A 27,481-nucleotide genomic window follows, 5' to 3' on the forward strand; every position below is an offset into this window, starting at 1 on the left:
AAGACCCAGTCTTATTTTTCTATAAGACTGGGTATAATATAATATAATATAATATAATATAATTTAATATATTAATACAATATATGACTGGGTCTTATATTAATTTTTGCTCCAAAAGACTCATTACAGCTGACTGTCCAACTAGGTCTTATTTTCGGGGAAACAGGGTAGCAGTGTAGCTACCGTCACCATTTTTCATTTCTTCGTGGCTTTGAGGTACTACTGTCCAGGACCCTTTCATTTTAGCCTGGAAGACTCCCTTTAACATCGCCGATAGGGAAGATCTACTAGTGACAGAGTCCTTGAGCTCTTGCTTATCTGGGAACGCCGCAGTCTCCAGTGACACTGTCTGTGGGGCCTGTAAAGTGCCTCCCGGGCCACCTGCTGCCATCAGGCTCGGGTTAAGAGACAATCTCCTCCTTTGGTCTCTGCTGAAGCCATTTCTGCTAGGTAGGAAAGCACCACCCTAGGCTGTCTGTTGCCACCAGGTGAGGGACAAGAGATCAGACTCCCCAATCGGTCTCTGTTGACACCAGAGGGAAGGGCATCTGTAGTGTGTGGCTGGGGTAGGGACAATATCGTCAAACAGGTTTATATCCAGCTTGGCTGCTCCTTTCCCAGTCCTCTGGCCAGACAGTAGACTTTTCTTGGAACTTTTTTTTTTTTGTCTGTATCCATTGGTGGTTCCAGGTTGCAGGCTTATCTAGTGCCCAGTCCAGGATACATTGGAGACTTAAAAAAACTCAGGGAACTCACAGCCATGCCATTCCTCAAGTCCTAAGATCCTAGCTAGTCTGCTTTCCTCTTTACATCTTTCAAAGTCCTCCTTCTGTTATATTATGTCCAGGGTTTTTAGTTGTACTTAGTAGAGGAGAGCAGGGAGAAATTAGTCTAAGCCCCCAATTGTGTTTTACAGTGTTTCATCTATATTTGCAACAAAAACTTTCTTGGACAGGGGAAAACAATACATAATCAGAGGCCTTAAGCACTAGAAGGATCCACGTAGTCTAATTTTCTCATTTTATAGAAGAGGCAGTAGGTCTGGGAGACTAATTTGCTTACTTCCCACAAAGCAATAGAGCTACACAGTAGTAGGGCTAAGAGTAAGACCACAGATAGACACACTCACCCAGTGTTGTACAGTTTTCAGTATGTTCTTTCATCATCACAGATGAGGATAAATCCTGGGCCTAGATCTTCCTCCCTTAATCACTGCAATATTCATTAACACACTGTGATTTTCAGCTAATCTACAGCATGTTCTGTAGGACAGAACAGAGTAACACTTTGGAAGAAAATGAAGATGGCATCTTAGGTAATGTGTGTTTGTAAATTCTCCTCAGAATAATTACTGAGTTTCTAATACATAAATACATAGAAAAACACCTCTTGATATATACTAAATTTGTATGTTAATGAGTGAAAATTAGGATGTTGTATATACTTTAGAAAGCTCACAAATACACTTTACCAACACAGCCAATGTATTAAAGTTAATTCAGTGACTGATGTACATTACATGAGGTCATCTGAATATATTATAGCAAAAGATCTCATGGTATTTGATGTATGCCCACAGAGTTTTAATTTGATAAAGAAAAAGGCCATGAAATTTTAGAAGCAGTGACATTTCTATATTGTTTATACTTAAAGAATGTTTCTTCCTGTTTTCTTACAGATATTTGAAAGTTCCAATGAGATAATACTTCATTTTACTCCCTTAAAAATGGATTTAGTATATGGCTAAAATGGATTCAGCATGTATATACTTTAATCAAATTTATATCTTAAAAAATATATTAGGTAACCCTGATAAGAGGCTTACATAATCACTAGTAATGCCAAAAATAAGAGAGGTCTAAAACTTTTAATTTCTCCCAGGAAAATTTACTATTTTGTATCATCAACTGTATATTAACCATGGAAAGAATACTTGAAGTGATAGGACATTAATTTACAAGGACTGGGTACATTTTTTTTAAAGCACAGAGTGTCAAATATTTCAGAAGAAGTTTAGGACCTACAGATGGCCATTTGAGTTTAAGTGAACCTCAGTGTTTCCTTCTAAATGAAACAAAGGCAGCATTTTATAAAAAATTGTATCTAAGAAATCTGGCTTTGAAATAGAGCAGCATGCCCCGCATATTCCATGGGGTTCCGTATTGCCTTAGGGACCTGATTCTGTGTAGCCAGATGACAAAGTCAGATGACAAATTAGCTGTATATGTTCATGGCTAGTCCTTCATAACAGTACCCACAGGACCTAAGGCACAGTGACCAGTCCTTCCAGCATGACCTTTCCATCGTGCCCTCTGATCCTGCTGATATCAGTCATTTCAAGAAGCCTGACTCCCATGCCATCCATTATAATCTGGGTTCTCGTCCCCATGGGCTGGGTCTATGTACATCTCCTAACCTAACCTCGTGAGTTCCACTCTCCCCAACTCAAGAAAGCCTTCCACTGTTCCCTTTAAGAACTCATGGCACAGCATCAACAAATCCCCACATTCTCAACTTCTTCACCGAACAATCCTTCTTCTTGCCTTGATTCAGTGCTTCTCAATCCTGGCTGCACTTCAGAATCACCTGGGCAGCTTCTTAAAACTCCCCATGCCCGAGCCTCACCCCACACCAAAATCTCTGGGGGTGGGACCAAGGCCTCAGTAGGTTTAGCTCCCCCAGATGATTCCAGTGCACACAAGGGCTAAGTGACACCCTGCGCTCTCCCCTCAGGGGCCGCTCCCCAGACAGAACTCCCTGTCAGGAGGCCCTTTCTCTCCTACATCCCAAGCACCACTGGGACTTGAGCGAACAGGCCACTTGCTCTACACTGCCACCTCCAAACATTAAATCTCTCGACCTAAGACTTCGTAGCTTTCCAAATTTGGGGCAGTTCCTCAAACCTCCTTGCAGAGGAGGTTTCTTTGCACTTGCTTTTTCTCTACAGTAAAGCTGTGAACACCTTAGCCATCTAAAAAGTTCTCGTTTCTTGAAAACTCATTTCATTGGTCACCTCCGCCCTTCCATGAAGCCCTCTGGGTCTCTCTAAGCTTAAAAGTATTGATAAAATGCTTCCTCCACAGTGCTTCATCTTATAGTGCTATTGTAGTACTCGTTACACTGCTAGCAAGGCACACCTGCCATTATAAGATGAGAAATTAGTAGTATAAATAGGAAAATTCTGAGTACATTAGTCTACCGGGAGCCTCAATTCATTGAATGTGGTGCTAACATAATATTGAAAAGATTATCCTTTGTATCGAAAAACCTTTTCTTTATTAAAGACAATTACACTGAAGCTGTGCCTGTATCACAATTGCCACAAGAAATTTGCCATGAGATCAACACTATTAAAGGGATCCAGCTGCTCAAGTACCAAATAGGCCCTCAGCAGAGAACTGACCTACAGGACAAGCACCAACTCTGTAGATGGCATTTGACTCCGTTCATACGCACACAAACAGTGAGCTAATAAGTTTAACTAACTCTCATTTTAACACTGCTCCCTAGGACCTTATGAAACAAGTTAACTATAATTACTGTTTAGTCATATATGCTATGAATCAGTCTTTAAAACAAAACAATGTGTCATCTCTCCTGAGCTGAGCCAAAACACCCTGCCCTGGTCTCTAGTCTGTCCACGGGGAAACATGGGGCACAAACCACTTGATTCCTTATATATTCTCTTGGTCCTTCTTGATCTTACCTACAGTATAAAAAATAAAAAGATCTGGTTCTTTGAATTGATTCCTTTTCCTAACGCTAGGGCCCCATTTGTATAACGTAACCCAGATGTGCATTTCATAGCAGTGCCAGCTAAACTGCATTTTCTGCTGAAAACCTATACTTCATCTCTCTCACTTGATAACAGTAGAGAGATGCTTTGGATGTACGTAGAAATGATCTATATATACCTTTATGCCCATAGCTGCAAACATACAAACTCTTTTATATACTTAATATCTGGAAGTATAACACTGATGGGCCACACAGTTTTTAAAATAGTGTCCCTTTCTAGGAAATAAAACATTTTCTTGTTTGTTACAATCTAGTCTTCCCATTTATCAAGTTAAATAACACGAAAAATGTAAATCCAAGAAATCCAAAAACATTTTATTTTAATCTCTTCTCAGAGCTACTGATAAATATACTGATTTAAATTATATCATCAGGCTTCCTGGTTTCTCCCTTAGGTACTACAGTTTAAACCCCATCAAAGAAGTCTCTGTAGTTAAGTGTGTGTGTGTATATATACATACATACATATAAATTTTTTTTCCAAAGTCAGGATTATTGTCCATATATAGCAAGGAACATTCAAAAAAATTAATAGAGTAGAAGAATTTAGCGTGTTAAAATGGTTAAAATGACCCTATGAGAGTAAGCAAGAAGGAATAGACAAACAAGGAAGAAAACAAAACAAACTGAATACATGACAATTTGAAATCCCAAGCTAATGTGCAGTAAATTTTATTTTTCATTTTCAACTCTTCTAGAAAAAAACTATTGGCATAAGATATAAAAATTTAACTTTAAGCACATAATATAAAGATGAGGTGACAGATGAAAGAGGTTTGGAAACGTTCTTACCAATACCTTAAGTCTGGTGTATAATAATGTTTCCTAACCACTAAGCCCTCCGGATATTAATAGGTATTTTATAAATAAAGAGATGAATGGTCACACAAGCTAGGAAATTGCCAGCTTTAACAAAATTGACCAGGTTTCTTTACTGTGGAACTTCAAAGCCTTTCCTGGGCTCATATGCCCTGGGAGTCTCCCAAAGCGGGTACAGAGGCAGCAGCCTGCAGATGTGTCTCCACACAGAGCCCTAGTGATATCTTCCAGAAGGCTGTTTCATCACAAGTAGTGTGGAGAAGACAAGGTACCCAGGTGCCCAATACAGGTGGCCAGGTGAGTTTGTCCTGGGGCCAGCATTCAGAATCGGGCACTGCACCAAGACCCCAGACAAGCATGTGTGTATTACCCAGGACTTCCTCTTTTGAATGTGTGTGTCCTACTTACAGGGGACGAAAGGGGGCGGGGGGAGTGGCACGGGGGCTTTCTGCCTGCATTTCTTACACACCTGTCTCTGTAGTCTGAGATCTCCAGAGTCGGGCAGCTGAGGCTCCCTGTTCACATTGTGATGGGAAGCCTAGCAGACAAAGCAGCAGTCTCATTTGTTAACAGTGACTTGAGAATTCCCAGTGCCCTGTCAGATCCCCAAGCCCCAAAGCAGGCAGGAAGCCCACCTGAAGCAGCTCAGATTAGGACTGCTGATCGCAGCATTTCCCAACCAGGAAAGAACTGTTGGCACTTGCACAGCAGGGGGAAGATAAGGAGGTTGGCCACAAAAGCCCTTTCAGGCAGGTCTTCCACTCATTCATCCAGGTGGCTCCCAAGCCCCACTTTGAAAGCAGCAGTTGGCAGAATGCCCACTAATTTTGTTGTGACAAAGTCCAGGTTTGCTGTTGGTGCAAATCCAGAGCCTCCTCTCATCTAGGTCCTCCGTAGGGGACTTGGTAAAAGCCTCAATTGCCAGAGCCATGGATCACTGTCTTCCTGTACACCCAGACACTCTGACTCCAGTAACGCGGAGGGGAGGGACCCTTAGACATGGACCTCGGTTTGGGAGCGGGCTCTACTATTTACTTGCTATGTCACCTTGGGTGACTGGCTTAACCCCTGTATGCTTCAATTTCCTCATCTGTAAGAAAAGGATTATATTAGCACCTACTTCATAGGGTTTTTGTGGAGATTAGATAATGCCCTGAAAGCACTTAGCACAATTCCTGGTCTATTGTGGATGTTCAATAAACAGCCAATAATTAAATGAGCAGAAATAATGACCAGAGAAAGGCTTAGGATAGAACTAAAGCTTGGCATCAGATACACAGCAGGGACTCAATAAATACTTGTTGACTGATTAACCAATAATCTCCTAAAGGTAATGCTGAAGTATTAGAAAGGGAGTTCTCACTGGTTTATATGTGGGCGGGAAGAACAGGGCTTTCACCCATCAAACTGAAGCAGGAAGCCAGGACCTTATGTTATTTGCATCTCAAGTTTGAGTGGATGCTAAAGACCATCTAATTCTCTAAAAGAAGGACAAGCAAATGTCAAAAGTGGTTTCAGTGACTCAGCAAGTGCTGAGATGCGCCATATGAAAAGGTATGCTCTGAACCACCCAGAGCAATGAGGTAGAAACTGGGACTGTTTATAGAGAAACTGCCCAACATTTTCTACCAAAAGTCAGAGAGGACTTTTAAAGATTAAAAAGTTTCTTCAGCAGCAGTTAATGAAAGGCAGGGTCTGTAGCACCCTTAATCACACTCCGCAGATTTGCTGCTTGCTTCTCATTTTCAGCTCTACAAAGACTGTTGACAAATAAGGCTAGAGTAGCACATGTAAATAACGCAGAATAAATTCACAGGGGAGACAGAGTTTGGTGACACACTCTCCCAACTTCCGCTCTTACACCTTACTGTTCCCAGGGAAAATACCCTCCTAAAGAAAGTGTCGTGGGCCCAAACCACAGCACTAACCCCAGGTTGATGACATTTTTAGTTTACGCAGAATAAACCAGCTCCTAAAACACTGATGAAAATATAGGCACCCAGACTGCACATGCTATACAGGAAAACCATGTCCCCCACCCCAAATGGAGAGGAGCCCCTTCTACTCCTTTCTCTGGATGAAAACCACATGCAACCCTGTACAGCCAAGAGTGAACTAGGACACATTTGCTTAGTTGCTTATTGAGGAAACTTTCCCTTTTCCATATGAGGTTTGAAGACGAGAGGGGCTGGCTGGATAAGAAGAAATTTAAGCACTCCCTGCTCTCTTCAGCCAGATGCTCTCTTGGGAACCTGACCAGCCAGTTCTGTGGTGATCCGTCTTCACAAAGGAAGCACAGTGGAAGGACAACTTCCCTACTACCCAACGGTTTACAGAAATCAACATCTGTCTCCTACCTGTGATGGACAAGGTCTCGGAGGGAGCGCTGGTGGCAGTGGTAACAATCCGGACTTAGTAGCTGAAAATAAAAACACAGACTATTAAGGCCCACCGAAAACAAAAGAAAATACCCTTCCATTTGTTAACTAGGATAGCAGTAGCATTTAATACGTTTAAGTTTTTAAAATCTATCTGAAGGCTTAATAAAAAAACAAGGGAGTACATGCTTTTTCTAATCCCGTTTTCATTTTCGTCCTACCCAAAATCCAAGGATAGGCTATTGTGATTAAGACAATGTAAAACGGCACCATCCATAGTATTACAACCTTATTGACTATATTTCCTAATCAAAGGGATCACTTTGTAAATTATATACATGTTTAACCACTATGCTGTACACCTGAAACTAATATAAAATAATATTGAATGTCAACTATCATTGAAAAATAATACTTTTAAATATTATTTTTAAAAAGACAGTGTAAAACGGTAAGGAAAAGACACCCTCTGATGAAAAGACTGGAACCCAGCACAGGAAAGGCAGTCAATTCCTCATTATTCTGCTGTTAATTTTTCAGTTTAAAATAATCTAGGTCCTGTGGCTTCTCTATTTCTCCCCAGCTCTCGACCATTACACTGCTCATTAACTCAGCAAGCAGGCTGGAGAAGCGAAGAGAGCAAGGGTCCCAACCAGGCAGCTCTACTGCCAAGTGAGTGGTTCTGAGAGGTGCAGGAGAGGCTGGAAGTGAAGGACTAAAATGATAGTTAAGGATTCTTCCAAGATCTCCATTTCCTTTTCTCTCCCTGATACTTATTTTCATGGATGAGTAAATCTGTTTCTAAAATAATCTGGCCCCATTTGAAAGATCTTTTGAAAGAAAGTTTCAAGTCTAATTTTTTTTTAATTTTGTGAGATACAGAGAAAATTTAGTTAAGCCAAGAATGTCTGAACTGTAACTTAGGAAAATAAACATCTGCTATTGAATTATAAACAAAGCTATAATCACAAAGAAATAAGTTTATTATCACACACTGGCAAGTTAAACCACATTCTTAATAAATTTCTTATAAAAGCACACCATGCCCTATATAACTATACATATATACAACTATTTTTTGTGTGTTTTTTTTTTGCAAATCTGTAATATGTGTGCTAATATTTAGACAATCTTCTCTGCCTCAAAAATAAATCATAGCAACGTGCCAAGAACATAGAAGTTTCTGCAAATCACTTTTGATTTGACCTAGCTAGATCAGACAAGTTAGAAGATGGAGTTCGGGGCTTTCCACAAAGGTAATTTCATAGAGATTTTTCATTCTGAGCCAATGCACGGATATGGTACAACCATGTGGACCCATCAATGATTTCTCTCAATCTGTCTTTCATTAAAATTTATGAAATACATCACTGGGTCAAAACTCCAGAGGTGGTGAGACCTTGAACAGTCTTCGACAACAAAGCACGTAGCAGCAGAGAATGACAAAAGCCTCAGGAACCATCTCAGGCCCCTGCTCTATAGGTCCTTAAGGACTGGGCCTTTAAACTACCAGTTACTTTGAAAACAAAATGAAAACACAAACAAAAAACAAAATCTATTCATGCTTTCAAGGGAAAAGCCTTGCACTAGAATAAAGTGTTTGTTAAAATAACCCTTTATTAACAAAAGGCGACTAAGAAGTAAGCCATGTAATTAAACTGACTTCTGCTTCCAGCCAAGATGGAATAACAGAGACCAGATCTACCCTCCCATTTGAAATAGGCAAAAACAAACATACGGTGTTTTTTTTATATAAAACAACAGTTTAAGACCCTACAACAAAACATATAAAACAAGTTTTCAAGACAGTAGGAAATTAGGCAACAAAAGACAGTGACCCCTGAGAGACAGGAAACAAACATGTGACTGTCCCTGCTTACTGCCCTGAGAGTTACTAGAAACAGGACCTACATCCAGATTCATGTCTATGCATAATTTCATTTTCACTCTTACTTAACTTTGAAAAGCAAACAAATGTCCTATTTTTGTAAAACATGATGTAAGGGTGTTTCTGAATATACTTTTGCATAAAATTATATAACCTTCAAATATTAATAGCAGTTTTGTTTCCTCATTTCGGTGCCTCTATTTTTTTGTTTTTGCTCTTACCTGGCTAGAACACCTAATGTAAAGTTGAATTATAATGGTGATAAGGGCATTCTTATCTTCTCTTGATCTTAAAGGTAAGGTTTTCACTATATCACTATTAAGTATGGTATTTGCTGTACGTTTGTTTTATATACTCTTTAAAAGATTATGAAAATTCCCATCTAGTTTTTAGATTTTTTTATCATAATTTATTGAATTTTTTAACCAAAGCTGCATTTCCATCGAGACAATGGTATGATTTTTTCCTTATAATTTGTTAATATGATAAATTACATTATGAATTTTTTTAATATTAAAACACCTTTGCAGACCTAGGATAATCCCAACTTGGTCAAGTTTTTATATCTGCTAGATTTAGTTAGCAATAGTTTGTTTAGGATTTTGGCAACTACATTCATAAGACTGACAAGTGAGTTTCCTTTCTCATCTGGTCCTCCGTTACGCTTGATTCAGCTGGAGAATGCTCCCCTGTCTATACTCTCGAACAGGTTGTGTAAAATTGGAAATCTCTGATTGTTGCTGAATGTCAAGTAAAGCTTGAAGGCAGAACCATCTGGGCCTGGAGTTTTCTTTGAAAGAAAATTTCTAATCATTTAGCTTAATTGTCACAGGATTATTCAAAGTTTCTAATTCTTAAATCAGTTTTGATATTTTTCTATGCATTTATTCATTTTGTCTAAATGTTCACATTTAATGCCATAAAGGTGCTCATATCCCCTTTATCAACTTAATCTCTGCATATGTGATTTTCTTTTTCCATTTCTAATACTATTTGTGTCATCACTCTAGTTTTTCTTCATTAATCTCACCTGACATTTGTCAGCTTTATTACTTTTCAAAAAAAAAAAAACAACTTCGAACATTTTTGAGCTTCTATATTGTATGCTTTCTTTCTGTTTCATTAATGTCTGTCATCTCCTCCCATTTACTTTCTTTGGGCTTATCCTATTGTTTTTTTTCTAGCTTAAATTGGTTGCTTAGCTCACTAATTTCTAGTTTTTCTTCTTTTCTAACATAAGTATTTAGGGTATAAATTTTCTTCCAAGTATCTCTTTAATAGAATCTCACAGGTTCTAATATGTGATATCATTCACTTTTTAAATTTTTCCTAATTTCCATTTACAATTTCTTTACCTTCTGTTTGAAGTTCATTCTTTAGAATTTCCTTCATTGAGAGTCTATTAGCAGCAAGCTTAGTCAGTTTACATGACTGGAAAGCCTTTATTTTGCCCTCATTCTTGAAAGATGATTTCATTGGGTATAGAATTCTAGACTGACAGCGATTTTCTCCCAGCACATTGAAAATAAGATTTCACTGTTCTTCTGGCTTCCATTATTGCTATTGAGAAATCAGATATCAACAGAATCACTGTTTTTTTTTAAAAAGTTTCTTGGGGTGACAATGGTTAGTAAAGTTACATAGGTTTCAGAATTACTGTTTTTTAGTAGGTAGTCTGTCTTCTCTCTGGTTGCTTTTAAGATCTTCTCTAGTTTTGGTGCTTTGCAGTACCAAACTTTACCCTGTGTCTGCATGTGTATTTCTTCATCCTCTTTTTCTTGCATAACGTGCTGAGCTTCACTAGAACTTCAGAACCAAGTGGCAGTCTATTAACTTTGAGAAATTCCCAGGGATTCTTAAAATATTATCTTCCCACCATTTCCTCTCAACTCTCCTTTGGGAGCTATTTGTTTAACTGTGCTGCATTCTGGATAATTTTCTAAGATCTATTGTCCAATTACCCAACTCCCTCTTCAATTGTACTTAATGTCCTGTTAATCCAGTCTTTGCATTTATTTCAATTACTAAATTTTTCATCTCTAGATGTTCTATTTGGTCTTTTTTTCAAAATGGCTTTTTCATTTTTATAATTTCTTGACTACTCACTTATTTTCTTCATCTCTTTTCTTCCAACATATTAAACATATTTATGTAACAGTCTGTGTCTGATAATAACATAATCTGAGAGCTTTGAATTTTCTACTGTTTTGTGGCTTCTGTTGGCTTCTGTTGGCTTTCTCTTACCGTGTTCCATTTCCTAGAGTGTATGGTAACCTCTGACTCTGAAAGCATATTCCTTGGAACTTTATCTGTTGAAATACTTCATGGGCTAGGTAGAAATCGATTAAATAGTTCAAGAAAACTTCCCAGAAATGAAGAATATGAGTTTCTAAATTTAAAAAACCCACTGAGTATCCAAGACAATGGGGGAATAAACAGATCCATGGCAAGGTACAAAATAAGCCCTACCGTATTTCCCCGAAAGTAAGACTGAGTCTTATATTAATTTTTGCTCCAAAAGACGCATTAGGGCTTATTTTATATTATGAACATCCTGAAAAATCATGCTACAGCTTATTTTCTGGTTAGGTCTTATTTTTGGGGAAACACGGTACAAATGATCAGGAGTCCAAATGGTTTTACACTTCTTAACATACCATTGGAAGCTAGAATTCATTGGAGCAATGCTATCAAAATTCTGAAAACTTATTTCCAACTGATGATTGCATACCCAAACTAGCAGCCTGCATGGTAGGTCAATTAAACATGTTTTTAGACATTCAGCGTCTTAAATTGAAGTCTATGTACCTTTTCCAAGAAAGCTACTCAAGGATGTTCTCCACCAAAACAATAGTAAACCAAAAAGAGCAATACAAGCGCACTGATGATATACGCATAGGATAAAGGAGATCCAACATAGGAAAAAGAGAGAGGGAATTCTTTGACGACAGTATAGGGAGATGCCATGATAAAAAAAAACTATATAACACACATAGAAAGACTATCACTTCAGATTTCTTCAAAAAGATGAAACTAATACCGGATATGCCAGAATTTCATAACAACATTGGAAAATTGAAGGAGTCTACAGTTTATGTGGGGGCAAGTACAATAGAAAAAGAAACAAGTTGATTATTCACTCCAAGGCAACCAAAAACCTGTGCAAGTAATACAAGTAAATAATTTATCATATGGTTTACATAGCCATAATTATAATATAAACACTAAATATTAATTAAGCAAAATTACAATATAACTATACTGGGAGGTTGGAAGAGGGAAAAGTTACTATGAAAGAGAAGATAGTAGATGATGACTAAAACTGAAATGTCAACAAGAGGTTATACAAATATGTTATTAATATGAAGGAAATACCAAAATAATCAACATAAAAAATCCTGTAGCAAGAGTGTATTCTCCAAAGTCTTGAGGTATATCAATGGCCTTGGAGGAACTTGTCAGACTTCAGTTTGTCCCCTCAGTTCAGCATGGAGCCCTGGACCTTCCCTTTCAGCATGTCAGGATATCAGCTGGGATGATTCACTTTTCCAGCTTCTTCCCTATCTTTCCAGACTTCACGTCCACTGACTCCCAGTCAAGAGAAGGGAAAACTAAAAGTACCTACTCACTTCACTTCACTCCAGACTTGGAGTATCAGTAAGAAATCTCAAGATTTGCCTACTCATACACATGGCTTCTGGAGGGAGGCAGGCAGTCGAGAGTGCTCCCAAAGCCTCAGGTCTTCCCTTAGCTGCCACTCTTTCCAAAACAAAAAGAAATACCATTAGCTCATGTATCATTCCTCATTTGGATGCTGCTGAAAAATCTCTTCCATGTGTTCATGATTCCGTTTTCATTTCCTTTAATGGTAGGAGATATTAATCTAGCTTCATTCTACCAATTTTATGTCTGATTCATTATTTTTGTCTCCCATAGCACCTAAACATACTGCTTTGTGTTTAGTAAGTACTCACACAGTGATCAAATACTTGAAATTGAATTTAGTAAAGCAAAATCTCCTCTTACAATATTTTTAGTCCATTCATGACCTTAAATTAGACTTAAATATTGTATCCAGCATGTTCTAATCCATTTTTAAAAAAAAGAAAAAGTAGGGGCGGCCAGATGGCTCAGTTGGATAGAGCACGAGCTCTTAATAACAAGGTTGCCAGTTTAATTCCCGCATGGGATGGTGGGCTGAGGCCCTGGAACGAGACTGAAAATGGCGACTGGACTTGGAGCTGAGCTGCATCCTCCACAACTAAATTGAAGGACAATGACTTGACTTGGAGCTGATGGCCCTGGAAAAACACACTGTTCCCCACATTCCCCAATAAAAAAAAAAAAAACTGAAAGAAAAAGTATACCTTCATGCAAAGTGAAATTGAAAAAATACTTTGGCTTAATAACCTAGTATATACATGCACAAGATGACAATGCACCTGTTAATAACAACAGTGCTTTCCCAGAAGGGAAGAGAAGCAAAGAAGAGGGGAGAACACTTTTTCAGCGGACATTAAAAGCTAACACACTCGTGAAGCAATGGCAGGTTTATCTCTGAAGACTTACAGTTAATAAGGTTGAACACCAGATTATCAGCAAGGCTTTGTCAAATCAAAAAGTTTTAAAAGTGTAATCATAGAAAAATAATAAATACCCAAATCCTAAAAAATGGATTAAAAAGTTCATGAAAGAAACTGCCATTTAATCCTAAATTCAGAAAAGGCAGTAATAATTTCCAGTGTTTATTAAATCTGTTGAAAGATGTGCGTTTTCTGACACTAATTCACTAAATCTCAGCTTTTTGGTATCTTCATCCAAAACTCTAACCTCTTAAGATTTTGTATCCTCTTACTTCATTATGCTTAGAAATTTCCAGGCAAAGTATTATTCATAGATATTACTGTCTATTTAACTAATTTCCTTCAGATTTTTACAAAGCCCCAAATCAATGACTAAATGAAAACATGTTCCAACTTACTGAGTGGAAATAAAGCAGCAGATGTGGCAACTGAAAGCTTCAAGGAACAGAAAGCCGATTCTTCAGGAGAGTGAAACTTGGAATAACTTCAGCTGTGGAAAAGGGCTCCCATCCCCCCAACTCGGAATATTTTATGAAGAAAATAAAAGCATTCAAATGCCAAAGAAAAAAACACTTATAGGATGGAAAATGTTGAAAGGAGCCTGCCAGTGGGACCTACACTTTTAAGTATCAATCAAGTAGAGAGTTAGCCATATGCAAAGCTTCAAGGATTTCATCAGGAAGGACCATTCCTCTTCTTGGCAAGTTCATAAAAATGGCTATTTCTTTGTAATAGAAATCGTTCTTTCTTTCTCTCCTTTCTAATCACAAAAGCATGTGCAAGCCTATGCCTATTCCCCTGATTACCCAGTTACACACTGTGATAGCTTCCTATGTCATATACACCTATATACATGATAAAATGTTTGCCAAGACTACCTTTCCAACAAAACCTGCCTCGATCCCCTAATGATGCCCCACTTATCCCCCCAGATACAAGCTCATTCAATTCTCTGTTAAACAATTTTTTTTCCACAGGTTAAAAGAGATGAACTTACACATGCCTTGGAAATGTTCAACAGGGAAAATGTTAATGACTGAGTTTAGAAAAGTAATAAGATCACATTCAGTTCTTTCACTTTAAAGGTGTGAAAATTGAGGCCTGGAAAAGGAAAATGATGTCACCAAGGTCACGAGGCTACTTTCATGCAGCAATCTGTATCACATTTTGAGTCTACAGGAGAGGTAGTGGTAAAGAGCAGAAAAGGGCACTGAGATGGGGATACGCAGCTGGACAGGGGCTTAGTCTATATCCAGAAAATAAATACGTCAGAAGGCTGCAAAGCAAGAAAGTACTGCAATTTTAAGGAACTGAAAAAATGCTTCTAACTATGCTATACACCACTAAGTCAGATAAACAAGGTGCTAAACACTATCTAAAACTGTGCCACTGTAGCAAATATTTAGCCTTCTGATTCACGTGATCACCTCTTCACAAGACTGCATCTTCTCCCCTAATGTAAAATTCACTGCAGTACAGGCATAACGACATATAGATCAATGGAACAGAGTGAAGTCCAGAAATAAACCCTTATGTTCACAGTCAAGTGTTTCAACAAAGGTGTCAAGGCAATTCAATAGGGAAAGGAGAGTCTTTTGCAACAAGTAGTGCTGAGACAACTGTATATCCACATACAAAGAGATGAACTTGGACCCTTACCTCACACTATACGCGAGAATTAAACCAAAATGGATTAGAGACATGAATGTAAGAGCTAAAATTATATCACTTTTAGAAGAAAACAGGAGAAAATCTTCAAGACCTTGGGTTAGGCAAAGATTTCTTAGATCTGATACCAAAAGCACAATCAAAACAGGGAAGAACTGAAATTGCACGTCATCAAAACTCAAAGCTTCGGTGCTTCGAAAGACACCATTAAGAAAATAAAATGACAAGGCACCGACTGGGAAAAAATATTTGCAAATCACATATCTGATAAAGGACTTGTATGCAGAAGATAACAAAGAACTCCAGGATACACAACTCAACAATAAGAAGACAAACACCTAATTAAAAAACTGGGCAAATAATTTGAGCAGACAGTTCACCAAAGAAGCTATAGGAATCACTAATAAACACAAGCAAAGATATTCAGCATCATTAGACACCAGGAAAATGCAAATCAAAACCACAACGAAATACCACTTCACACCTACTGTGATGGCCATAATAAAAAAGATAACCAATGTTGGTGAAGATGTGAAAAAACAGTAATCCTCACATATTGCTGGTAGGAATGTAAAATGGTACACACTTTAGCAAATAGTTTGGCAGCTTATCAAGTTAAACATAAATTTACCATAGACCCAGCAATTCTCTTAGTTGTGTGCCTACAAGAAATTAAAATATGCCTATACCAAGACTTGTATTCAAATGTTCATAGCAGCATTATGCATAACAGGCAAAAAATAGAAACAAATAAGATGTCCATCATAAAACTAAAGAACGGATAGATACGTGGTACAACCATACAATGAATGCTAGTCAGCAATAAAAAGAAATGAAATACTGATACGTGCCACAACATGGATGAACCTCAAAAACATTATACAAAGTAAAGGAGGCCAGACACAAAAGGTCCCATACTATGTGAGTCTATTTATATAAAATGTCAAGAAAAGACAACTCTATAGAAACAGAAAGTAGATCAGTGGTTGGCTGGGCATGGGAATTAACTGTAAGAAGGCATAAGGGATATTATTGGGGTGTTGAAAATGTTCTAAAACTGAATGATGACAGTAGCACAATTTGGTGAGTTTACTAGAAATCACTGAATTGTATGCTTAAAATGGATGAACTTTATGGTCTGCAAATTATACCTTGATCATTTTTTAAAGCTAAGGGTGGAAAAAAGTATAATTAATCATATGGGAGGGAGAATATAGATGAAACAAAAAGGGCCATAGTTTATCATTGTTAAAACCAGGTGTTCGGTATACTATTCCTTTTCTTTTTTTATACATATTTAAAATTTTTGATAACAACTTTTTGATTATTAAAAAAGAAATAGATATATTCCTAAGATCTCCAAGTATTTATGAAGGCAAACTTTCTTTCCTGTCTCCCTGAAGAGCCTCACGGAAAACTGCCCAACTTTGTAAATCACATAGAAGAGAAGAGGAAAACAATATTAGTTTCTCACATATAGAGGGCACCATATTTATTCTACATCTTTTAACTTTAGATATTAGTGTTATTATCTATAGAAAAATAATGTGTGGCCCCTCCCAAATTAAATTAATATAGACTGCTTTCTCTGATAACAAATCTACTGCAACAAAGATTTGAACAAAGATTCCCCATCATCAAAGTAGTCTGACGGAGAACAAAGCAATTGCATTCTCTGGATCTCAGTCTCCTCGCCCGTAGCACGTGAGAGTTGGCCAAGCTAACATTTAAGTTCTCTTTTAGCACTGACACTCTATGATTCCAGACTTTATTTGCCAGTGTTTACCAATAACTTTTTCTTCCTGACCCATGGGCTAAGTGATAAGGGTTAACTAGGTCCCAGATGGAGACATAGGCATAGTTAAGTAACAGAAACACATGAGATTTAACCTTTGAAAATCGGTTCATTTCTCATATTACATTTATATAAATGCATTTCTCCTAATTTTACTATTAAACTCCTGAGGTTGGTTTAAAACACAAGCTGTGAGTGTGCGTGCGTGCGTGTGTGTGTGTGTGTGTGTGTGTGTGCGCACACGCATATACACTGAAGGGAATGAAGGTAGGTAGGCAGGCAACCAGGAAAAAGTCTATTCAGAAAAAGTCGAGAACCATATGATTGCACTTATGTGTGGAATATAAAACTGAAAACAACAAAGGAACAAGACAACTGAAGAAACAAAAACTCAGACACAGAAATAGTTTAGTGGTTAACAGAGGGTAAGGGGGGTGGGGGGTGGTAGATGACGGTAAGGGGGATCAAATATATGGCGATGGAGGAAGCACTGACTCTGGGTGGTGAACACACAATGTGATATGTAGATGATGTATCACAGAATTGTACACCTCAACCCTAGTAATTTTACTAACCATTGCCACCCAATAAATTTAATTTTAAAAAAGTCTATTATCTTGAAGCTGTCGCTTTTCCATCATAAATTTTAAAAATGTGACATACGGTCAGACCAGCTTCTAAGTCTTAAGCATTTCAAAATGAGCTTGTGATGACCACTCCACACTAAAGTTTCTCAATCACTCCACAACCTTTTGCAATGTGGATTAAACCTAGACTGCAATAAACTGTTCTAAGATTTCCTAGGGACACAGTTTACAGACTCCATCTCCCCTACTCTCCAGTCTTTTTGTCCAGTCAGCAGACTTTAGAGTTTGGGTCTGCACTTACTCCTGAAATATACTTTTCCCAGGGCATGCCAGGCCATGGTACTATGTCCCTTAGTGAATTCATATATTCTCATGGATTCAGGTCCAGTTGTCAGGACAAAGAAAGTTGGTATTTACATAGGAGGTCCTAAAGGATTCTGACTACGGAAGTAACATCATAGTTGTGCTTAAGAAAATTAATCTTAGGCCAGCCCAGTGGCTCAGGCGGTTGGAGCTCCATGCTCGTAACTCCGAAGGCTGCCGGTTCGATTCCCACATGGGCCAGTGGGCTCTCAACCACAAGGTTGCTGGTTCGATTCCTCAACTCCCGCAAGGGATGGTGGGCTGCGCCCCATGCAACTAACAATGGCAACTGGACCTGGAGCTGAGCTGCACCCTCCACAACCAAGATTGAAAGGACAACAACTTGACCTGGAAAAAGTCCTGGAAGTACACACTGTTCCCCAATAAAGTCCTGTTTCCCTTCCCCAATAAAATCTTTAAATTAAAAAGAGAAAAAAAGAAAATTAATCCTGTTGCTCTGTGAAGGAAAGAACGAAGCAAGGAAACCAGACTGGAGATTAGCTTCCCAGGCTAACTGGTATTAAGTGAACCAAAGCAGATATCAAAGAAAAATCAACAGCATTTGATTCCAAAAATCATAACCTTCAAAGGTTAGCTCAACAGACTTGTGCACAACCCACCAAACACACTCACAGCTCATTCGAGTTAGAAACCACCCAGACTCAGCACCTGCTCACATGTAACTGTAAACTGGCAGAATGCAGGGCCATATCCATATTTCTCTTAGAATTCTCCACAGTACCAAGCACACCATAAGTGCTCAGTAAATATTGGTTAAATGAGTAAGACACTTTTCCTGGTCATCATTACTGAAGCCTATTTCAGTTTTCATGATTCTACAAACTCAAATACATATGAGGAATTAGTGATGTATTGAGAATTATATTGTTTTACGGCATTCAACTCACAAGTTTTATGACAGTCATAAGTGGAATGTCCAACAATAATAGTGAAATAAACCATGGTCAAAATTAATAAAGGTAAAAGTAATAAAATAGAGTATCACCATTTTGCAACTACCAATGAAATAATGGATCTAAGCAGTGGTTTGCTGGAAACAGTTCAGACCAGCTTGTGAAAACCAACTGTGCACATCTGTTCCAACCCCACATTCAGTGACACATCAGTAAGAGTGAAATTGGCCATGGCAGGAGTGTTTATACCATCAAGATTGGCAAATGGCCAGTTGTTAAACATTTACCAACACACTGCTGGATGTAGGCAATGATCAATACCTGACAGAACCATGAGTTAAAAGGCTGCTGGGGATCTTTATCATAATAGATGAATCAGGCTAATAGTACATGAACCCACTGATCAAGCAGACATCACAAAACAGTGGCATCAGACATCAGGGACCTCCTCATGTGATGCAGTAGGAAGTACACAGCATCATGAGGAAGTATTCTTGCCAGAAATAGAATCTGATTCTAATCAAGCCTAAATCTACCTACCAGTTTACAGGAAATGCAGGAGATGGGAGAACAGACAACCAGCCAAATACAGAATGCAGAACTGTCTACAGGGTGGATGATCTTATGAATAAATGACTGACTACTGGGGGAGGATTAAAGGAGGACCCACAATTAAAAGAGACTTAACAGGTGTCAAAACAAACAGAATGTGCACGCACACCTTGTTTGGATCCTGATTTGAACAAGCCACTATAAGAAGACATACTTGAGACAATTCAGGGAATCTGAACACTGGCTAGATAATAGACAATATTAAGGGATTATTGCTAATTTTGTTACATATGATAAAGGTTTAGTAGTTAAGATGTTTTTAAGGCCCTATCTGTTAGAGATACATATAAAGTATTTATGTATGAAATTACACAACATCTAACATTTGCTTCAAAATAATCTGGGGATGGGGTTTCTCTTTTACATATACTTGAAATTTTCCATAATACAGTTTTTAACAGAGTAACCAATGTACGGGAACATATATAAAAGAATTATAAAATGATCAGTACTGTCATGGACATAGCTCCAACAAAAAAGCATGGGGGAAACACGTACAGTGTGACACCAGTTATTTTAAAGATAAAAAGACATGAAATTGACATCACAGGTACACATGTCCATTCATAAATGCATTAGAAAATGTCTCCAGAATGCATTCCCTGGAGAGGACACTGGGCTTGATGGAGATGAGCTTAAGGGAAAGACCTGTAACGTTTGACTTCCACACACAAGAAAGTGTCTATTACTTAAGTGAGTTTTATAAGCATTTTAAAAATAAAGGGGATACTAACATTTCCCACTACATCCTGCAAAGATTTGTGTCCTGTTCCATCCCACAGGCCCTTGATAAAGTATGCAGCCAGACAGGGACAGCTGTAAAAGTGGACGGTGGGTATAAAAGAGAATGCACCCTGCCCAACAGCAGGGCTGGCTGCACCCTCACCCTGGCAAGCCTTTGTAAACCTTCCCCAGGCTTCGGACTTCTGCAGGCACTGATCCCAGCACTGTGCTGGTACAGAAACTCTCACATAACTCACGGGGGTGGGGGGGAAACACCACAGAGCAAGAAAACAGGAAAAGGCACAAAGACAAGGACAGACAGCACATGGCAACCACACCTTCCAAAGACTGACACTGGCGTGTTATCTAGATGAGCACGCTGGATACTGGCACAAATAAGCTTGCAAATACCAGGACTACATTTTTACCACCGAAAATGTTCATCCAGCCCAATAACCCAAATATACTTCTATATGTTTACATGACCTTTCAGACTTCAAATTTCATGACAAAGCAACACTACATGCAGCCAACATCCTTTATCTATCAACTACTGAGAAGCTCAAGGGAAATCTCATTTGCTGTCACTATGAATTTTGAGTGTTGTTTCTCACGATAGACCCCACCACAAACAAGTCCAGGCCTGAAAGCAAAGATTCAGGTCGAGAAAGCTAGATGGCATTCCTTGGCCCGTCAAAGACAAATGACTGCAATGGCAGCCAAAATGGATACACCGGACTTCATCAAAATTAAAAACTCCAAAGAACACCATCGAGAAGGTTGAAAGGACCACCCACAAAATGAGAGAAAATATCTGTAAAACATATATCTGAAAAGGGATTTGTGTCCAGAATATATTAAGCGCCCTCACAATTCAACAATAAAAAGACAAATAACCCAATTTAAGAATGGGCAAAGATTTTGAACAGACATGTCTCCAAAGATGACATAAACATGGCACATGAAAAGACGTTCAACATCAGCAGTCACTAGAAAATGCAAATGAAAACCATGATAAGATACCACTTTATACCTATTAAGATGGCTAAAATCAAAAGAACAGGCAATAACAAGCGTTTAAAAGTAGGAGAAAATAGTCATCCTCATTCACTGCTAGTGACATGGCAAATTGGTGCAGCTGCTTTGGAAAACACAGTCATCACATGAGCCAGAAATTCCACTCCCATGTATGGTATATACCCAAGAGAAAGGAAAACATGTTTCCACAAACAGCTGTACATGAATGTTCAGAGCAGCATTATCCATAACAGCCAAAAAGTGGAAACAATGGATGGAAAGATACCCTGGTCATAAAGATACCCTGGAAATGTCCATCAACTGATAAATGGATACATTAAATGTGTCACGTCCATACCATGGACTATTACTCATCCATAAAAGGGATGAAGTACCGACACATGCTACAACCTGGATAGACCTTGAAGACATTATGTTAAGTGAAAGAAGCCAGGTATAAGACACCATATATTGTATGAATCCATTAATATGGAATGTCCAGAACAGGCAAATTCATAGAAAAAAGGAGGTTAGTGGTTGCCAACAGCTGGGGGGTGGGGAGAGGAAAGAAGAACGGAGAATGACTGCTGATGGGTACGGGGTTTGTGGGGGGGGGGGTGATGAAAATGTCCTCAAAGTGTATACTGCTAGTCGTTACACAACACCATAAATATACTAAAGGCTGCTTAACTGTATACTTTAAAAGGGTGAATTTTATAGTATGAGGATCATATCTCAATAAAGTTTCCATTTAAAAAAAAAACTGTCCAGACTGAACCTGTGGCTGGCTGCGTCTCGCAGAACCAAAAGTTTGGGGGTAGGGTAGGAATCCCATAATCCTACTAGATTGTTTAACCCCACTAGATTTTAAAAGGGAACATGTGGCTCTCACAGGAATGACACAATACGGAAAATCTATAAGGTATAAGGTGACTGAATTCATCCTTTAGGGAAAGAACATGAAAGGTAAGTTTGGTCTTGAGAACATCGCTTATTCCCAAGGGGTTTACCATTTCTCAAGTTGCAAAAAGAAATCGTTTGTAGAAAACCCAGGAGACGCTTCTCAGCTCACCACTCCAGAAAAACACCCCCCTTCCAAGATACAGCCCTTCCCACAACACCTTGCCCATCTGTACGACTCACAATAGAGGCTTTGGGAAGTCCTCCAAAACTATTCCTCATTGTTGGAGGGGCACTGAAGAGGAATCAGAAGAACACAGCAGAGCTTTCAAGAATGTTCTGCTAATTTTTGACAAAGAACCAAAAAACATACAATGGAGGAAAGACAGCCTCTTTAATAAATGGTGCTGGGAGAATTGGAAAGCCACATGCAAAAGAATGAAACTGGACTGTCACCATGTACCAAAATTAATTCAAAATGGATCCAAGACTTAAGCATAAGACCTGACACAATAAACTGCATTGAAGAAAACATAGGTACTAAACTTATGGACCTTGGGTTCAAAGAGCATTTTATGAATTTGACTCCAAAGGCAATGGAAGTAAAAGCTAAAATAAATGAATGGGACTATATGAAACTTAAAAGCTTCTGCACAGCAAAAGAAACCATCGACAAAATAAAGAGGCAACCAACTGAATGGGAGAAGATTTTTGCAAACAGTGCCTCCGAGAAGGGGCTAATACTCAAAATATACAAGGAACTCATACAACTCAACAACAAAAAAACAAACAACCCAATTGAAAAATGGGCAGACGACCTGAAGAGACATATGTCCAAAGAGGACATACAAATGGCAAATAGACATATGAAAAAATGCTCAACATCACTAATCATCAGAGAGATGCAAATAAAAACTACAATGAGATATCACCTCACCCCAGTCAGAATGGCTGTCATCAACAAGACAAATAGTAACAAGGGTTGGAGAGGCTGTGGAGAAAAATGAACCCTCATACACTGTTGGTGGGAATGCAGACTGGTGCAGCCGTTATGGAAGGCAGTGCGGAGGTTCCTCAAAAAATTACAAATAGAATTACCATATGACCCAGCAATCCCTCTCCTGGGTATCTACCAAAAAAATCTGAAAACATTTATCCATAAAGACACGTGTGCTTCAATGTTCATTGCAGCTTTGTTTACGGTGGTCAAGACATGGAAACAACCAAAATGTCCTTTGATAGATGAATGGATAAAGAAGTTGTGGTATATATACACAATGGAATACTATTTGGAGGTAAGAAAAGATGAAATAGGACCATTTGTGACAACATGGATGGATCTTGAGATTATAATGCTAAGAGAAATAAGTCAGAAAAAATAGAGAACCATATGATTTCACTGATATGTGGTATATAAACCAAAAACAACAAAAGAACAAGACAAACAACTGAAAGAACAAAAACTCATAGCCATGGACAATAGTTTAGGGGTTACCAGAGGGTAAGGGGGGAGAAGGGAACAGGGCTCTAGAAGAGGGTAAACGGGGTATAATATATGGTGATGGAAGGAGAACTGACCCTGGGTGGTGAACAATGTGAGATATAATGTATTACAGAAGTGTACACCTGAAATCTATGTAACTTTACTAGCAATTGTCACCCCAATAAACTTTAATTTAAAGAAAAGGAAAGAAAAAGAATGCTCTGGAATGTTTGTCATTTCAGTTGCATTCCAGGAGGTGGCAGCAGACTCGCCATAGAGATACCCTGGGTAAATAACGGTAGGCAAGTTTTCAGAGCGGTAAACTCAGCCGGGAAGAACATCTCTCGGATACTCTCAGGCACCGTCTGGTCATTGCAGCTATAGAATGAAAAGTAAATTTTCTATAACAGGTAATATGTATACCTGAGGCAAAATTTAAAAGATACAAATGGTATTCAATGAAAAGTAAGTTTCTCTCACTCCTGTCTCCGGTCATCCTATTCTCTTCCTGAGAGATAATCACTGTTATTAGTTTAAGTATCTTTCCAGAAACTGTCTATACATTTAAGAACATACAAGTACACATTCTGCGGCATGCCTTTTCCACTTAATTTCTCTCAGCTGGTTCTCCACTTAGTACACATAGCTTATTCTTTTGAATGGCGTCATAAGATTCTATGATACGGATATACTGTCATTTCTTAACCATGGAACTAATTTTTATTATCATGGTCTAAAAGAAAAGACATGAGCTATCGATGGGCAGATACTATCCATGGATGTGTTTTGTTCAGCCGTCACAATGGTTTTAGCATGTGGATCTCAATATATTTGGCCATATGGAAAGTGGTGGAAAGAGCTGTTCACCAACATGCACTCTCATCTTTTACAGTAAGAGAGGTGTCACTGGGAAATGGCTACCTTGCCAGAGTCTACATTTCTCAGCTGCCTGGCAGCTGGGTATCCATAGGACTAGGTTTCCCGGGTTAGATTTGAGTGGAATTGGTGAGGGTTCCTGGTCTGAAGCTTTAAAAGGATAGCTATACCCCCTCCAGCCAATGTCTGTGTCTTCTGCCCAGTGGATGCTCAATGACTGGACAGGGCTGTTGTAGCAGAGGCAGCACTGAGGCAGTTGACCATCACCATGGAAACCTTGGGCTGCAAAGCTTAGGCATGACTTTGGAAGGGGCAAGTCAGTATCAAAAGTGGAAGGAGGGGAGTTCCCACCCTACACAGTAGAACACAAAAAACGCTTTTACGAAAAACAATTACCTTATGAAAACAACAGTTTCAATGAGGAAAAGGAGGTTACGGTCTAAAAGGTATTGCCTTCCAAGTTTTGGCAATTATTACTAAAATTGCTATAAACATCTATGTGCACATTTTATGTGCAGACATAAGTTTTTGACTCCATTGGGTAAATACCAAGGAGCAAAGTTGCTGGAGCATATTGTAAGAGTATGTTCAGTTTTGTAAGAAACTGCCAAAGTGGCTGTGCCATTTTGCATTCCCACCAAGAATGGATGAAGAGTTCCTGTTGCTCCACATCCTTGCCAAAACTTGGAAGCAACCAAGAGGTCCATGAATAGGTGGACGAATAAACTGTGGTATATCCAGAAAATGGAATACTATTCAGCAGTAAAAAGAAATGAGCTATCAAGCCATGAAAAGACATGGAGGAAACTTAAATGTATATTACTAAGTGAAAGAAGCCAATCTGAAATGACTACATATTGTATGATTCCAACTACTGTAAGACATTCGGAGAAAGGCAAAACTATGGTGACAACAAAAAGATCAGTGGCCAGCCAGGGGTTGGGGGGATAAGAGGAAGGGATGAAGCACAGAGGTGGAGCACAGAGGATGTTTAGGGCAGTGAAAATACTCTGTATGATATTATAAATTATGGATACATGTTATTATACATTTGCCCAAACTCATAGAATGTTTACTACCAAGAATGAACCTTAATGTAAACTATGGACTTGGAGTCATTACGATGTGTCGATGCATGTTCATCAATTGTAACATTCCCCTCCTGGGTATTTATCCAAAGAAATCCAGAACACTAATTTGAAAAGATATCTGCATCCCTATGTTTACTGCAGCACTACTTACAATAGCCAAGATATGGAAACAAACGGAATGCCCATCAAAAGACAACTGGATAAATTTTGGTGCATTTATATAATGGAATATTACTCTGCCATAAAAAAGAATAAAATCTTATCTTTGAGAAAACATGGATGGACCTAGAGGGTATTATGGTAAACAGTGGGGATGTTGATCATGGGAAAGGCGTGGGTAGGGGAGGGGGCATACAGGAAATCTCTATATCTTCCCCCTAATTTTGCTGTGAACCTAAAAATGCTCTTAAAAAATAAAGTCAATTTAAAAAATGAAAAAAAAGGGTTGCTTGGACAGTATGACTTTCCTTACAGGAACTTCAGTAATAAAATGTGTTTCATGGCTGTAAGTACAGAGCTCTAAACTCGAAATATCAGTATGCAAGTCCAGGGTTTAACTGCCTCTAGGTTTTGTCCGCTTACATCATTACTGACTGAGACTGCCATGCACGTCTTTGTTTCCTCTCACACACAGCAGCTGTGTGGGACAGAGAGGATAGCTCCACAACCTGGACCTGCTATCACAAAGGGGATCTCCCTTTTACACACAGTGATGTTATAGGAGCTTCTCCCTAGGAAAACACATGCGTTCGATGCAATGCAAGCACCTACTACCTATGGCGCTGGGATCGTCTAGACTCCTGTAAATCACATGTTCACACTCTCTTCACAGACATCAAAGTTAAAGCCAATGGTCCCACGCTGCCAGAGTTGACCTTATTCATTTTTACGCGATTCCCTTAAATCCTATCCAAATCCTACACCAAGTCTGATTCAGCAATTTGGCCTCCTTCACTCTGTTTTTCACAATCCTGTGATTCTCATTTTTTAAAACAGTAGCTTCATTTTATCTTTCCCTTTCAACTCAGGTCCACATCTTGTTTCACTGTACATTCTCTACCCCCTCTTTTCTTTACCTTTCCTTACTCTTCTATAGTTATAAACAGAGTTGCCCAAGTAGAGTCTGTTTTAACCCATAAAGTTGGCAGAAAGACGGGGTACTGGGGACCGGAAGGACATGGACCCAGTGAAGTAGCAGGTTAGGTTCGCTTCTCCACAGCCACCCTCACAATCCCAAGAGCTTCAGAGAGGGCTGGTCCAGAACCTTGTAGGAAAAGTGAGGAGGAGACAAGTGGTCCCTGTGGTTAGGAGAAAGATGTAGCAACAGAAGCTGAGTGAACCTTCTGAGCAGGCAATTCACAAAAAGAATACTAATGGCCAATAATGATATGAAAAGATGTTCGGTCTCACTAGGAATCAAGGAAATACAAACGTCTGCCTATCAGATTGGTAACATTTCAAAGGGTGAACATTGACCAGTACTGACAAGGGCGTGAGGAAACACTCTCAGACAATGTTAGCTGTGGGGGAAGTTGGTAGGTCCAAGTTTTCTGCAGCACAGTTTAGCAACATATATCTACACTTCAAACGTTTATGGCCTTTGACTCAGCAAGTCCAACTTGCAGGATTCCGCCCAAGAAAATAAGTAGATAAAGAAACAAAGGTAAGGATACAAAGTCTGTAAAAAACCTCTGCCTTGTTTATGACATGAGGGCAAAGTGAGGTAGGTGGGGCACCCTAGGAGAGAAGCTTGGGACCTGCAAGGGGGGGGAGGGGGGAAGAGTAAGAGTCAGGGAAGGGTTACTGACTCTGGGTTGTGAACACACAATGGGATTTATAGATGATGTAATACAGAATTGTACACCTGAAATAATGTAATTTCACTAACAATTGTCACCCCAATAAATTTTAAAAAAAAAGAGTCAGGGAAGGGGAGGAGAGGGGAGCAGGATGGAGCAGAGGGGTGCAAAGAGGATGAAAAGGGGA

General features: G+C 38.9%; 1 protein-coding gene across 8 annotated transcripts in view; it reads right to left on the bottom strand.

Annotated features, from left to right (window-relative positions):
• Nucleotides 1-27,481, bottom strand: part of REPS2 (RALBP1 associated Eps domain containing 2) — a 199,149-nt gene that overhangs the window by 59,495 nt on the left and 112,173 nt on the right. For all 8 annotated transcript variants that reach the window (XM_081043421.1, XM_081043426.1, XM_081043425.1 and 5 more), the window contains one exon: nt 6,975-7,036. In XM_081043421.1, coding sequence (XP_080899547.1) covers nt 6,975-7,036 — 62 coding nt within the window. The remainder of the gene's footprint in view (nt 1-6,974; nt 7,037-27,481) is intronic.

Source organism: Rhinolophus hipposideros (genome assembly GCF_964194185.1).
Source record: "Rhinolophus hipposideros genome assembly, chromosome: X".
In the NCBI taxonomy this organism is placed as follows: domain Eukaryota; kingdom Metazoa; phylum Chordata; class Mammalia; order Chiroptera; family Rhinolophidae; genus Rhinolophus; species Rhinolophus hipposideros.